General features: G+C 36.7%; 1 protein-coding gene across 15 annotated transcripts in view; it reads left to right on the top strand.

Annotated features, from left to right (window-relative positions):
- MBNL1 (muscleblind like splicing regulator 1) overlaps positions 1 to 16,008 on the top strand; it is a 201,574-nt gene that overhangs the window by 176,140 nt on the left and 9,426 nt on the right. For 13 of the 15 annotated variants that reach the window (XM_028103157.2, XM_028103144.2, XM_028103147.2 and 10 more), the window contains 5 exons: positions 4,582 to 4,839; positions 6,034 to 6,087; positions 7,005 to 7,158; positions 14,897 to 14,932; positions 15,624 to 15,718. In XM_028103157.2, the coding sequence (XP_027958958.1) occupies positions 4,582 to 4,839; positions 6,034 to 6,087; positions 7,005 to 7,158; positions 14,897 to 14,932; positions 15,624 to 15,718 (597 nt within the window). The remainder of the gene's footprint in view (positions 1 to 4,581; positions 4,840 to 6,033; positions 6,088 to 7,004; positions 7,159 to 14,896; positions 14,933 to 15,623; positions 15,719 to 16,008) is intronic. The other 2 variants (XM_028103146.2, XM_028103148.2) reach the window with 1 other exon arrangement.

The following is a 16,008-nucleotide window of genomic DNA, read 5'->3' as shown; positions in this document are numbered from 1 at the left end:
TAAAATTATTGATTATCCAGTACTCCTTTTTTAAAGTTTCATATAGCTCAAGCTTAATGGAAAATAAAGTCTGTGGTGGTTATTATTGAACAACAGGTATACACACACACACACACACACACAGATGTATGTGTGTGTGTGTGAGTATATAAGCCCCTTAAATATTGATATATATATATATATAAGCTTATAATAAGCTCCATAATATTTGTCATGAAACTTTAAAATGACTTTCTAAAATATTAAAATAGTGCCTGTTCCTGTTATAAGCTCTCTGTTCCTGCTTTTAGAAGTTGTTCTCCAAACATGACTGAGTTAAATATGGTGAGCACAAAACATATTACTTCAAAGAGTTCTCTCCTTAACAAACACGCAAATGACTGTCCAGTTTTGAATAAGTTCAAACATTGACATTAATGTTCTGAGAATTCCAATGCCTTACCTTGCAGAACATTGCTGAATTTAATACTACTTATAAAACCTATTATTATTCTAACCATTTTGAAATATGCTTGTCACATTCATAAAAAAAAAAAACAAAACCAAAAAAACCCTAGAGGTCAAATAACAGAACTGTTTATTTTAATCAGATTTGTATTATGTGTTTTCAACCATCTATCCATTATTTTACTCAGTATTCATGATTCCATAGCTGGTAAGTATAGTAACTAGATAGAACCCACAATTTCTGATGCTAAACTCTATTTTCTTTCCACTCTACTACTGCTATTTAATTAACAAGAAAAGGTTTACATAGAATAATTCACATTTCTTTGGGAAGTTTTTCTAAGTACTTTTTTCTTTTGATTTTTTAAAGTTATAAACTTTATTGCATAGGTGGTTCTCGAAATGGAATTTAGTATTTAAATGTTTTCAATGGCTATCTTTATTGACTTGATGGGTTTTAATGTAAAAACAGATTCTTACTATTTTGTATGAAAATTTGTCAAACTTACCTGATTTACAAAGCAAATCCTGCCTTAATGTTTAAAGAGTAAAAGACTTAACATTTTCTTGATTGCAACACATTTTGTGTTTAGCTAAATAGATGGAATTATTTTAATCTAATTAATCTAATTATTTAATCCACTTACCAAACTATAAAAAGTACTTGTATCTGTTGACCCACTAATGCCATTTCCGCAGATTTAACCTTAGAAGATGTTTTTTTAAATATCTATAGTCGTGAACATACTGTTTGCAATATTATTTGTAACATGAGAACATCTAGAAATAATCTAAATGATCTCTGAACGAGTTATCTATATTATGCACATCGATTTGATGGAATTTGATGCAGCCATCACAAATGATCATGCCAGACACTATTGAGTAAAAAAAAAAATGCTTACGAACACTGTTGAACAAAAAACAGGTCACCAAGTAGAAGCTATACCATCATTACAACTATTTGAAAAATGTGTACCTGCAGAAGACTGGACGAGAAGAGAAAAAAGAACCACAGTGTTGTTAGGATTTTAAACCTGTTGTGTTTTAACTTCTCTGTATGGTAAATCATACAATTTCTTATCCTGATTTGAATTATACGATCAAATTTGTTGACATTTTGTCAGCCACTTATTTCATTTACTAATATAATACTATATCCAAGAGATTTTTTTTTGAGGATCAGCATAGTCTAAAGTTTTCTTGAGTTCATCAGAGAAACCAGGCCAAACCCAAATGCGACAGTCAAGGGATAGATCCTGTTTTATTGGTGATCATTAGACAAAAATATGTCTTAAAAGCCTTGGGAAATTTGCTCTATTCAGGTAGGTACCAGTGATGCAGATGCACATCTGGCATGTGGCGCACTTCGCTAACCCCCCCGGCAGATAGCTTGCTCAGCAGTACAAGTTTCCGTAGGAGATTTTTTGTTTTTTGTTTATTTTTTCAAAAGCAGAAATAATGGGGGAACAGCTATTTCAGTGTATTTATTCTGTTCCATTTCTCATGTTGGGAGAACTTGAAACTAGGAAAAAATAAGACCGTAAAAAATGCAGATCATGCCAAAGCAGTTGACTAAATCCTCTGAACCTTCGAAAAGGCTGGTTGTGGGACAAATTCCAAGTGGATTCCTTAAATACATTGAGAATTCTCCTGAATCACATCTTGCAAGAGAGGAAAGAGTGGAAAAGTTTAATAAACCAGTCCTTAACCTGTACCAACCACGGACTCACATGCACGAAGCAAACAGAAAGGAATGAGGTGTGTTAGAATGACCATTTGTATGCAATCTAAATCTCGGTTTATATCACTGAAAGTGAAAAGAGTGTTGAGACAGAGAAACAAAAAGTCAAAAGCCCAGCACTCAGGTTGTATTTTGGGAGAATGGCGCTCAAATGTCTGGCACCAGGCACTGGCATAATTGTTTTTGGGAAAATAAGGAATCTTAGATTTTAATAGTTATTAAAGAGCCCACAAATAGGCTACTTTTAGATCTTTCTTGTCATTGTGGCAAAGAGTAAGATAAATTGACAGATAGGGAGGGTGTCAGCTCATCTGTTGCCAGTTTGTTTGTGAGCATGTTCAAGAAAGCAAGAATTACTGGAGAACTAACCCCAGAAGTGTGCATTCATGTAGAGTTTCCTGTCGTATGACACTGCATTGACATGGATTTGCTTCAACACAAAGATAGCCTTTGTGTTCATACGATAGTATAAATTCAGCATAAATTTCGTATACATACATGAGAAGTTTTTGTTCTCAGTGAAGTGTGTCTCTCTTGTCACACATGTTTTGTTGAGCCTAATCCAGTTAAGTGTTGGTTAGGGACTGGGGATTTGTGGTGTAGAAAGCTCCGCAGCTGATCAGCTAGAGTGGAGGACAGTAGTTCAAGGGAACAGCTTAATCACTTTCACTTTTCAAATTATAAACTCCTGGTTAGCCTTGTTTTCTTCTGTTCGAGAAGACAGACGCAATGAGGAAAAAACAAGAGGGTCCTCTGTAACTTCCTAAGTCATCTTTGGATTCTTAATATCTCTCAGAGTGTCTGGCCTATAATATTTGTTCAGTAATTTTTTTTTAATTAAATAAATGAATGAGGTGATGAATAAAGTCGGTTCATTGCTGTGTATATGGAATACAAGGCTTCAGCTAGCTCGAGGTTTAAAAATAGTGCAAGATGTCATTTATAATGCCCGTTTTCAGATGTAGCATGATACGAATTACAGCGGTCTTCTTAAAAGGAAGCACTTTGCTCAATAATGGGATATGGATATAATGGGGAAAAGTACCTAGAATTGAATGTGATCATTTTATGTACACAAATCCAAGAAAACCTTTGCTTTTAAAATCATAACACGGTTCCCGTGTCTCTTTCTTGCTGTACTCCAAAATAAAGTGCTTGGGGTCTGTATATTTTCTCAGTTTGTGAAAAGATACATGAAAAATAAAAACTTTCCTTGAAGCACAAAGTAGGAGCATGAAAATATTAAAAGGACATTCTGTGTTTTAGATGGCCCTCTTGTGGTAAAAAGGTCAAACTATCCCAAATGGAGCTGGTGTTGGCAGCTTCCTGATTTTGAGCAGCCATCATGACAAACTTTAATAGGAAGAGTCAAAATTGAGCAGACACATGAGAAATGATCCATTTTCACCCTTTCCCCAGGGACTCCATCCACAATTAACAGATATAAACCAAATAGACAGTAACAAAAACTAATCTTTTTCCCTCTGCTTCATATAACTACCAAGTGAATCTCTAATGATCAGAAACAGCCCTTGGAAACATTTTACTAAAAAGCTGTGAAGTTTTACTTTTTATACTTTTACTTGTAAATAATTTCAGATAGCACAGAAGTTTTAAAAATAGAATGAAGAGTTCCTGCCTATCCGTCACCCGGTTTACCTAAATATTAACTACTCACACGACCGTGTCATCACTTACAAAACAAATTGGCGGTGATATTCTGCTATTAGCCAATCTACATACTTCAGTCAGATTTCACCAGTTTCTCTACCAATATCCTTTCTCTGACCCCAGGATCATTCAGTCGGTGACAGTATCTCATCGTCCTTTGCCTTTCACGGCCTTGATACTTTTAAGAGGGTACTGATTAGTTATTTCGTAAAACATTCCCCCACTTCAGTTTGTCTGATGTTTTCTCATGATTAAATTCAGGTTATGCAGTCTCAGCAATAATACAACGAAAGTGATGTGGTGGCCTTTTTATCGGTGTGTCCTATCAATGGGTACATGATGCCGTTATGTCTTCCTCTTGGCATTATTAACTTTGATCACTTGGTTAAAGTGGGGCCTGCCAGGTTTCTTCACTGTAAAGTTACTGTTTTTCCCTTGGTAATTAATAAGTACATCAACATAATTTAAATTGGATGTCTTACCTAATTCATATCAAAGATGCATTTTCTTTCTCATGGAAGTCCTACTGAGCTGGGGTTATAACTTGTGCACTCATTGAGGAACTCAGGTTATTCGGTGCCTTCTTTTTTTTTTGCAAATGATCTTTTTCCCCTTTGCGTGTGGCCTTCTACCCCCAGTCTTGCACTTTAAGTCAAAATCCTCGGAAGGATTCTCTTTGCCCATGTTGACTGAGCCCCCTGCGCTTCATGACCTCGTAGGTATGTCGAGAGTACCAGCGAGGCAATTGCAACAGAGGAGAAAACGACTGTCGGTTTGCTCATCCTGCTGACAGCACAATGATTGACACCAATGACAACACAGTCACCGTGTGCATGGATTACATCAAAGGGAGATGCTCACGGGAAAAGTGCAAATACTTTCACCCTCCCGCACATCTGCAAGCCAAGATCAAGGCTGCCCAGTACCAGGTCAACCAGGCTGCAGCTGCTCAGGCTGCGGCCACTGCAGCCGCCATGGTGAGTAGCGGCCCCGGCTCTGTCTCTGCTAGCCGCCATACTGAACCACTGTATCTGACTACAAGCTGTTCCTTTATTAACCTTTCGATTTTTTTTCTTTCTTCTTTTTTTTTTTTTTTTTTGCTGAAGATATGTTTGTTCAGGTATCCCTGACAATACATAATGAAGTTAACCATTCACAGATGTGAGGGTAACTCCTCAAATGGTTCCGATTGCTCCTACCCTTGGCCTAACTCTTAACTACTCTGTCTTATTCTGGATATAGGGTTTCTGAAATTTCTGCTTTGTAAAGAACACCCGTCTCCTTTTTCAACTTAACGATACTGCCATTTTCGGTCCTCTTATTTTTCTGTGTGCCATCTAATCAGCCGTTGTTCCCCTTCGGTGTGTTCTTTTGCACATCGAGGCTCTTCTTTACATATATCTGGCTTTTAACAAGAACATAATCTGGAACTATTTAGGAGAATTGCTTAAGCAAAATTGTTCTGAGGATTAGCCACCAGATTTTCAACCGTGTGCTACCTAGATCGTCTTAAATCATGTTGTGGCATAAACATAATTGTCAAACTAGAGAAGCTTGGCTATGCCATCGTACAGAAAGGAGAAGGACAGACAGCAGTACTCAAGGAGTTAGAGATTGGATCCTTTAGAGCAGATACCTATATTCTTAAGGTAAATTTTAATGTGATCTAATAGCTGATTTTAATGAGTCCATTCTTTGTTCTTTGCTTAGCTGTTTTAATGTTGTCCTTTTTTTACATAAATATATATGACTTAGTCATGAAAATATTCATAACACATACTGTGTGGTATTCACAGCACAGTAAAGTAATCACGAGAGAGGTCTTTTCTGTGTTTGTTTACGGATACTTGAGCAAAAATACAGAAGGCAGACTCTCTCCTCCTCTCTTCCTTTCACTCTTTTTTTTTTTTCTGTTAGAGTATCTTGTTTGTAATTAACTACAAAGAGGAGTTATCCTCCCAATAACAACTCAGTAGTGCCTTTATTGTGCATGCTTAGTCTTGTTATTCGTTGTATATGGCATTCCGATGATTTGTTTTTTTATTTGTTTTTTCTCACCTACCCAAAAATGCACTGCTGCCCCCATGATGCACCTCTGCTTGCTGTTTATGTTAATGCGCTTGAACCCCACTGGCCCATTGCCATCATGTGCTCGCTGCCTGCTAATTAAGACTCAGTCGGCTGTCAAATCACTGAAGCGACCCCTCGAGGCAACCTTTGACCTGGTACTATGACCTTTCACCTTTTAGCTTGGCATGTAGCTTTATTGTAGATACAAGTTTTTTTTTTATCAATTTAAAAATATATATTCCTTTTTCTGTTATAAAATTGTAAAGTACAATGAAAAACTGAGTGTGGTTTCCTGACAAAATTAGTGGAAAGACTATACTATTAGTACCTGGACAGATATCATACCATGAAAGATTCCGAAAGCCCAGCAGCCCACATTCAGTTTAACTACATTGTAGAATGTTCTAGTGAAATACTTTAAGGACATTAAAAATGTATTTTTGACTGTATATTTATGTACCTGTTTGGTTAGCATGGCTTTAGTGATAGAATTATTTATTTTTAAATATTTATAGTTCAGTGTTTAAGAAAAAAAAAAAACTTGCATGCTCTGGGATATTTGCATGTTTAGGTAGGTCTGGGGGGAGGAGCAGAGTGGAAATAGTTTTTATTTTACCTGTTTCGGTCACTCTGTACAATTAACAATTAACATTGCTTATACTCGTCAATCCTCATGGAGCTCGCAGTGCAGCTTTTCTTCTTTCCCCAAATCAGTGGCTTCTCACAGAAAGCCTGAAGCATTATGGGACTTAAAACACTTTAACACATTATAACATGTGCTCTCGTCCTAGTGGGGGTTTTGTTTGGTTTGGTTTGGTTTGGTTTGGTTTGGTTTGGGGTTTTTTTTTTTTTTTTTTTTGGACAAAAATAATGCTTCCTTTAAAGCTTTTATCTTGCCTTTTTTTTTTTTCTTTCATTTTTGTTGATTGGACTTTTTTTCCCCCCCCGGGTAGTTCAGTGCTCTGCTGCTTGCTTGCTCATGCTTCCTAACAATTTTAGCCTTCAACTGATTTTTCTTTTTTCTTTTTCTCTTTTTACTGGTATTTGTTTTTTATACTCATTCACTAAACAGGGAATTCCTCAAGCTGTACTTCCCCCATTACCAAAGAGGCCTGCTCTTGAAAAAACCAACGGTGCCACCGCAGTCTTTAACACTGGTATTTTCCAATACCAACAGGCTCTAGCCAACATGCAGTTGCAACAACATACAGCATTTCTCCCACCAGGTAAGGGGTCTGAACTTGTTAATGAATGAATCTGACGAGCTGCAGAGAGTTGTGCTGGTAGAGCAGATAAGCCATGCCCTCAATTTGCTGTTAGCCGTAGATAAGGTGAAAGGTAAGGTGGTCAACAGTGGAAACTTACCTGAGGTATCTCATGTGGTTTTTCTTCAAAACTAAGAATTTTAGCTTAATGAGAAGTGGATTAAAGATCAGTGTGATGTTTTATATGTTTCTTTTTGTTTGTGTAATTTGGAATTGAAATACAGTTCTCTCTCTTTTTTTTTTCCTCCTTCCTCAACACTGTTATATGTCTGTCAAGCTATTTTATGACACTTTCCTGCTGTAAGACCCCTTTGCCTTCATGATTCCATAGAGTAAATCTGAATTTGATGAAATGACACTTCCAGTTTTGATTTTTATTTTTCAGCCTTTTTGTTTTCAAGGTGGAGAATAAAAACAAAAACAAAACAAAACAAAAACTGACTCTGTGTTCCAGAGTTCTTCAAAAGTGCTCTTGTTGGTACCAATCAGTACATTGCTTAAAATCATTATTTGCTCCTGAGCTAATATTGAAATTCTCCTAAGTGCCCAGGGAAGTTTACATCTACTATTGAGTTATACATTTGTGGTTTCAGTTGATTTCAGCTTAGTCACATAAACATACTCTAGAGCTATCCACGAGGGTATAAAATTTAGAAACAATCAGTCATTTAATTACTTGAAAATTTATTATTTTTACTCTTTGTACAGAAGAAGAAATACATATTAAACTTCTTAAAACCTAAAAATACATATTATTTCAGAAAATACACTTTAAACTTCTCATGATCTGGAATTCAACTAACTGGAGACTAATCCCATTTTCCTCTTTCCCTCTTAACGTTTCTGAAATAACTACCATGGGTTCAGAGATGTATTTAATAAAATGATTTTATCTTACTAATTAAATTAATAAATGAATGACAAGGTGTGTAGGTCAGAGGTCCAGCATCATTAGTATATTACCCTATATTGACAGTATTTAAATGCATTATGTTCATAATGCCACGAGGGAATGTGATCATTTATTTTTGAATCATGAACAAAAGAATAAATTACATTCACGGTAATTTTTACTGCTAAGCACAACTTTTTATACAGTGCATCTCCGAAACCTGGCCATCCAGATGTAGAATATGTAGCAACATTCAGTGAACTGGAGTATCTGGAGTATTCCATGAATTAAAATAGCATATGCCTTAGGCACCGTGGATAAAATGTTTGTACCCACGAAATAAGATCTATCTAGCAAGTTGCGGTTTGTCCATTGTAGAATACAAATTAAATCATTTTGATCTGTAAGGTATTTATGCATTCAGAGAAGAAAAATCTCTCTTATATCTTATATATTTCTCCTATATTTTATAAGACTAAAATTTTTTTCTCAACATATATAGGTTTTTGGAGATTTCCAGAATTTAATCTTTTTGCTTTTATATAAAAATTACCATGCCCCTAGATTTATGCCATCTTCAATAAATAATCTATCAGTTTTTCCATGGCCAGGTCACTAAAGTTTAAAGAGATTGTGGGTAGCTACCATAATCTCTTTGAAGAAATTAAAGATTATTTTTGTCCACTTATTTTCATTGAATAAAACATTGCCATTCAAAGTGAGTGTCTTTAAAATCTAAAAATACAAGAATCTAACTTCTTCCATATATTATTTAAGGAAATCTAACATTTCTGTCTTATTACATGGGTTTTATGTTAGTTTCTCCAACAACATTCTGATGACTGAGGACTTTTCTAAATAAGCTTAACCATTAATTGAATTTATGCAATGATATTTATGACAGTAATCTCTTCCTAGAAAGGCTTTTAGTGTGTGGATAAGGCAGAGCAAAAGAAGCTAAGTAAGGATCAAGTTAGGGAAAAACAATAAACACATTCATAATTCAAAATCATACTTATCTTTCTGTTCTAGAAACTAAGCACTGGTAATTTAAATAAAATGTGTCACAATATATTGAAGTGTGCTGAAAATGTTAAGATATATCTGCATTTTTATGATGAGTTTTGCATCAGAGATACTCTATATTCTGTTCTTGATATTTCTAATAAATATGAAATTATTGCAATAGTAATATAAAATTACACCTATTTGTAACCCAGTTTTAAAGGGCTTAACCTTTATTAGTCACATAATCAGAAGTAGGTAAAACCTTAGTCATTCTTTTAAACTATTGTCATTATTTGTCATATGTGCTTGAGTACAAAAAAATTGGCTGTATGACATTAGAAGGTTAAAATGGATAACCCGTCTTTACTTCTGCCAAACCACTTTGTCAGCCAGCCAGAAGGGAAAGAAATGTAATGCAGGGAATGTAAACTAAAATGCCTTAGGGGCCAGGCAGGAAACATAAACAAATGGAACAAGAAATAAATTAGGAACTGTGGGGCCTGGGAGGCACTGGGGAGCACAGGCCCAATCTAAAGGGGGACGGTGAATGTTTTGACTTAGCCTTTAATTGCCTCAGAGGAATATCTGCCTGGCAGGTTGTACCTGTTATACACTGCACATCCTTTGTGGCTCCATCTACTTTATAGGGTAGTTGTGTCTCTGCCTCCCATGCAAGCCTGCACAATCTAATGCAGTGGCCCTGATGTCCAGGGTTGCCAGATCTTGTGACTTTTTTTTTTTTTTTCTAGTTATTCACCTCATTTGGATGTTTATACGTGAAATTTCTCAATTTTTAAAATTTTTCCAACTAATTCAGTTTTTAAATGCTCTTTAAGAACTACAGGAACTCCGTCCTGCCACAAATTGATGTAATCTCATATATAATACCTGGGAGAAAAGGAAGTTTATTTTCCAAAGACTATGTTATTCTGCAGACATACAGATGAATTATATGATCAGAGCATCCTAACTGCCCACAATATAATAATTTGGAAGGTATATTCTGAAGGCTCTATTGGAACTGTAAAGAATATAGAAGTTATTTATTTTTTTGTAGCTTAGAGTTTTAGAGCTCTGTAGTCTCTTGCTTCACTAATAACTTCAGTGGTATGTAGGTCTATTCCATTGAAGTTACGGTGAAGCATAGTTGTCTAAATCATTAGAGGAGGTGATTGTATACAGACTAGGTTGCCAGCAAAAGATCGGGCTTCAGTGGCAAGCCAGGTAGCTAGCTAAAAAAAAATTACTATATATCATAACTTTTAATAACAAAAGTGGACTTAACGTGGCATCTACCCATCTATCATCCCTCCATGCATGCATGCATCCATTTATCCATCAATCCTTCCAACCATCTATCCCTTCTTCCTTCTTATCCTCCTTCCCTCCTTTGTCTCTCACCCCCCTTCCCTCCCTTCCTCTTTTCCTTCCCCGTTTTCCATCCATCCATCTACCCATCCACCCACTCATTGATCCATCCATCCACCCACCCACCCCTTCATCCATTCATTGAATCAATGCCACATGGTAGACAAGTGTTGACACTAGGGATTACAAACTTATGACCCAGGAGCTAAATCTAGAATCCAGAAATATTTGTCTAGGAGTGTTTAACTAAAAACAAAATGTCAGTCCTTTAGAAGGTCTGCATGCTGTCCAGTTCCAAGCTCCATGACTCCCTACAGCTTCTGGCCCAGTTGTTTCACACATTTTGTTCAAAAGAGCTACCTCTGTTGAGTGTTTGCTCTGTGCCATACTACACTGGATATTTTATATACATTATCTCACATTTGTTCTCACACAACCCTGAAAGGTTGGCATTAATAGTCCCATTTTACCAATGAGTAATTTGGCGCCTAGAGAGGTCCAGTGATTTGCTCCAAGTTGCATGGCTTGTAAGGTTTAGCTAGAACTTGAAATCGGGTCGGCGGGGGGTCTCAGTCAGTCTCTTAACATCTGTGAGCTCTTTACATGAAGTCCTAAAAAATGATTTGGCCTAAAAGATGAATGGGGCCTTATTGATAACCTGACTCCATTACTGGTGTTTCATACCCTCCATCTCATTTAAAAATAAATGCAAATACTAGATTAAGTTCACATTCAAGTTTTTTTTTAAGTTTTAGATATATACTACTTTTTTTTTAAATCTTCACCCTTTAAGACTAAATTGAATATTCATACAGATCATGCATAATCTTGGGTCTACTTAGGTTGTAGGTAGGAATTTCAGCCCCGAGATTAGAGTAGGTAAGAAATGTCACTGTTATGTACATCAGTTTATTTTCTTGAATTTAAATTAAGTCCACCTCTAAACTCTAAGCTCACTGTGTTGGATAGAAATACCAGACATTGCTAGGATTCCAGAAACCCCTTCTCACATCTCCTCCCTCCCATCCCCACCCTCAAAGAGAGGTCCTGTGAGGTCCAGTAGGGTAGACAGGCTGCCCCTTCTCCATCTTTAGCGAGCACTGGTCACGCTGGTGTGATCCTTGCCCATGCTTACAGGGTCTCAGCGAGGCAGGCACTCCAGAGTTCCTGAGGCTGCCTTGGGTGCAGGCATGCCTGCCTGAGGGCCTGAAGGCCTTAGCCTCATAAGCAGCCCATTCCCTTGACAGCCTGTCCCTGTGGCGTGGTTGTGGGAGAACAGGCCATGTGTCCAACTACTCACGACCCTGCAGACTCCTCTCCTCTGAATCTTGAGGAATTTTTCTCCCTGCTCTCCCTCACCATTTGTGCTTACTTCCTAACCTCAGAAACACACCTCTCTTCTCTCCTCCTAGTATATTGCCCTCAGTGTGGGCTTGTGATTTAAAACCATCTAAAAATATATGTGCTTTAAGCAACTTCAGCTTTGGCTTGTGTTGCAACTTACCAGATAGAAAGCAACAGAAGGCCAGGAAATTTTCTTTGGGGGTGGGGGTGGGAGTGAGAGGGGAGGTGCAAGGGGCTGAAAACAGAAAAAAAAATTCCCAGCTTGTCACTTTTATTACAATTAATGAAATTAATGCAGATGGTTTACTTGAAACTCAGCACAGTGATTATAAATCAGGCTTGGGAGTTTAAATCCAGTTCCACCACAAGTTATAATCTCTCTCCATACCTTGTGTTTTTTTTTTTTAATCTATAAAATGGGGATACTAATGGTAATTATTTCATAAGGTTGGGTTTAAATGAGTTTTAAGCAATTTCATATAACACTCTCTTAAAGCACTTTCATAGGCAGGTCTAAGAGTTTAGAATAAAGCCTGGAATGTAATAAGTGCTAGGTTTTATTTGTTATTTCTTGAATTCAGTAGTGTAATTGAATAGAATTCAAAACATTGGATAGAAACAAACTGTATGAAGCTGTTGCTGTTTTGGATATCAATTTTGAGAATAATTCAATTGATTGTGAACTTTGAGCCCTAAATGACACAAGTTTAGTCCTAAATGATACAAATTTTAGAAGACCCTAAATCAGCTTTATACTTCTAGCCGTACATAGGCTTGAATTACCACATCCACATTCAAACCTCCAACCAAGTCTCCGTTAAAATCCTTTTTCTCTCTTCTACTTTCCCTTCTCCTTGAAGTATTTTTAATTGTGCATGTATTGCATTTGTGAATTACCTTCCTACTTGTTTTCCCTGCATCTTCAAACAGTAATGCATTCCTCAAAAACACATCATTCTGCTATGCAAATATCTTCATAGGGGAAATTTGAAATTGACAAATACATTCACTTAAAATTTGCCTTGTGTTGAAAATTAAAGAAAAAAATTTCAATTGGCTATTTGTGCATTGTTACTAGTAAATCAACCCAATTTGATGTAAAGATGGATATTACGGTCATTTCAAAGTGATTTTTGGTTTTGGTAAGTGGGTCCTACAGCATTATGTCTTCATTTTTGTGAGTTATTGCACCTGGCTAGCGTTTTCATTGCTGCCTTATGTTTATTTGCTGCAAATCCCTCTCAAAACTGTGTGCACTGGTTATAATGGTAATGAGGAAGATAACTCAAACTAAAATTCAAATCATAGAAGCTTTAGACAGATAGGAGAGTTAACTCATTTTCAGCATGTGCAGGCTAAATTATGCATGGGATGAAATAGAATAGGCAAATTGCAGCATAATAACAAAGAGTAAATTTAAAACATAGGACCTGTACAGTATTTAAACTGGCTTTAATATTCCTTGAATACCACATTATTGTTTTTCATTCATTCTCTCATTCCTCTCTTTCCCAGTCCTCGTGCCCCACCTTGAGAGGATAATGATTTCACAGGATCTAGACCCAGGATTAAATTTCGCTTGCTCTACTGTCTCCAGTTAACGTCTTTGTTATTACTGGTCTGTTTTTGTTGTTGTCTTTCACAAGTCTTTGACTCGGTAGCAGTAGCAAATGATAGAGATCTTGAAGTGTCTCAAAAAAAAAAAAAAAAAATGCCTTTCAGGGTAGTATCACTGCACCTGAGAGGATGCCTCCCTTGCTCCTTGGCCGAGCTGAATCACTGATCATTGTGCCCACGGTCCAGTTGTGATAACAGACTAATTGCAGCTGTTACGGGGATGCCAGCTCAGTAATCTGTGTTTCTCAATGGCAGCTTTGTTTTGTAGGGCCATCTATGACAAGACTCAATTGGCAGATATTTTTCTAACAAATGTTCATCCCAGATGCTGCTAGTGTTTAAATAGGATGTGCCAAGATTTAGATAGAAATATAAAATCATTTGATATTTTAAAACCTAGAAATCTAAAATAATCTCAGAGAAAGAACAGTAGTTCTTTATGTGGGGAAGTGCCCTGTGCTTGGTAAAAAAAAAAAATTACATTTTGTACTGTTTATATGTAAAAGAGAACGGGGCCTATATACATAATACTTTAACACCATGGTTGGAACGATGGAAACATCACTGTTAACCCCCCATATGCGATGCACATATCTTCATTATCTCCCATTCAGGGTTTTCACTGAAGTCTAATCAACGATTTTTTGTATGTGCAATTTTCTAGAACATTTGCTCTTCCAGGAAGTCCTGAAGGTCTAACCCAGCAGTGAAAACCAGTCTGTTTCCCCAGCTACCTATTAAGCAAACCACTTTGAGACTTATAAGTAAATCCCCTCTAAAGGTTTTTTCTACATTTAAATTCCAAACAAAGGCAATGCAGAAGTTTCACTTTCTCTTTATGCATAATTTATTGCTTGGTATCCCTCCAAATAAAATCCCTGTACGGATGGATGATCGCCACCCCTTCCATGTCTGTGTGGTTGCTGCTAGAGTGAGCAGGGAAATAAAACCAAGGGAATGAAAATGAGTATTTTGGTTTTATTACATCGTTAAGCCAGTTTTGTGCATTGGATTATCTAGCATTTTAGTAAGAAATAATTTCTCTAATTATTTAACATGTGGGCAATATAAAGAAAATGTGCAATACAGTCATATGTTAAAGTCAGAAATAGCAAAGCCGCCAGATGGCTAGTAACCAGATTAAAACAAAACAAATTACAATATGATTTTTAAAAGAATGAAGCAAGTCCGAACTTTTCCCAAAATACCTTTATTTTTAGGCAGCGATCAAGAGAAACAAAGTGTACCAGCACACAGTTAAACTGGCTTTTATTCTTCACTTGAGACTAGTTCTAATTGATCACTGTGCTATTGTATGATTTGATTGTGCTGACAGTTACATGCCACTGTTCCCATAATAACAATTTTTCTTCTTTGTTCAAATGAATTTCCTAATGACACGTGTGATGGGATGTTTTAATTCTTTTCCCTTTTCAAATCCACCTTCCTGTTGCAATGCATGATGGGCAGGCTCAATATTGTGCATGACACCCGCTACAAGTGTTGGTAGGTCCCAGCTTTGTTTCTTGATTATCTTAAACCTATGGTGCACCTCACAGCCCCTCAAAATCCACTGCTAAGTTTTAACTTATATCTATTGGGCAAGTCCATTTCCCTTTTACTAACACCTGTCAATTAAATGCCATTTTCTATTTAATTGACATGGACTCACATAAATGTTTTCTTTACACACAAGTTTCCTTTAGTCACCTTTGGTGGATTTTGATTGGACTATGAGTTCTGGTGTGTAAAAAAAAAAAAAAAATCTGTATCGTAAAAGTAATATATTGTGTATTTTTATAATAATAAATAAAAAATACATTCATTCAAACAGATAACTGTATAAATGAAGTAAAGACCTGTATTTTGATGTAGATTTTGAATGTCTGACTGTGAACACTGTATAAAATTCTAGTTTTTGACGTAGCAAATTAAGCCTGTTGTGTCAATTTTCTTGATTTGATGGTAACAAGCTTTTTTTCCCCTTTTTTTTCTCTTTCATCCCCCTTCCCCTTCTCTCCTTGGAATGTTGTCCTGCTTTGCGCTGTGATTGCATGTCACTCGCTGGTGATGATGTCCCGTCACATGGCTTATTGCTGTGATAAATACCATGCCCAATTATCGCCTCCATGTTGCCATGGTTTCCATATTGCTACACTCTTCTGTATGTTTGCTTATCTGATTTTCCCTCCGAAAGTTCCCATGGTGCACGGTGCTACGCCAGCCACTGTGTCCGCAGCAACAACATCTGCCACAAGTGTTCCCTTCGCTGCAACAGCCACAGCCAACCAGGTTTGCTAATTTACAGCTTTGTTTCTTAAAAACCAACTCTAATAGGGCTCGGTCCAACAGCCCTTACGCACGTGGCTTTCCCATTGAGGTCAGTGGGAATCGTGTGTACGTGAGGGCTGTGGTGGGTGCTTTAATAGCATGGGGTTTCAAAGATACCTCTTGTTGGCCTACACATTCTCTCTATGATGAGCAGCAGAATGCTTCGATGCCATTTATAAGTGCTCCAGAGTTGTCGCGGCTCCGTTTCTAAAGCTACTAAAATGATATTTACACAAGCAATTCTCACTGGG

This window comes from Eumetopias jubatus, unplaced genomic scaffold, assembly GCF_037043125.1.
Source record: "Eumetopias jubatus isolate StellerSeaLion01/CBP00866 unplaced genomic scaffold, mEumJub1_p1.0 scaffold_1, whole genome shotgun sequence".
NCBI classification, from domain to species: Eukaryota; Metazoa; Chordata; class Mammalia; order Carnivora; family Otariidae; genus Eumetopias; species Eumetopias jubatus.
The sequence above is the reverse complement of the archived record's forward strand: the minus strand, read 5'-3'. Positions and strand labels throughout refer to the sequence as shown.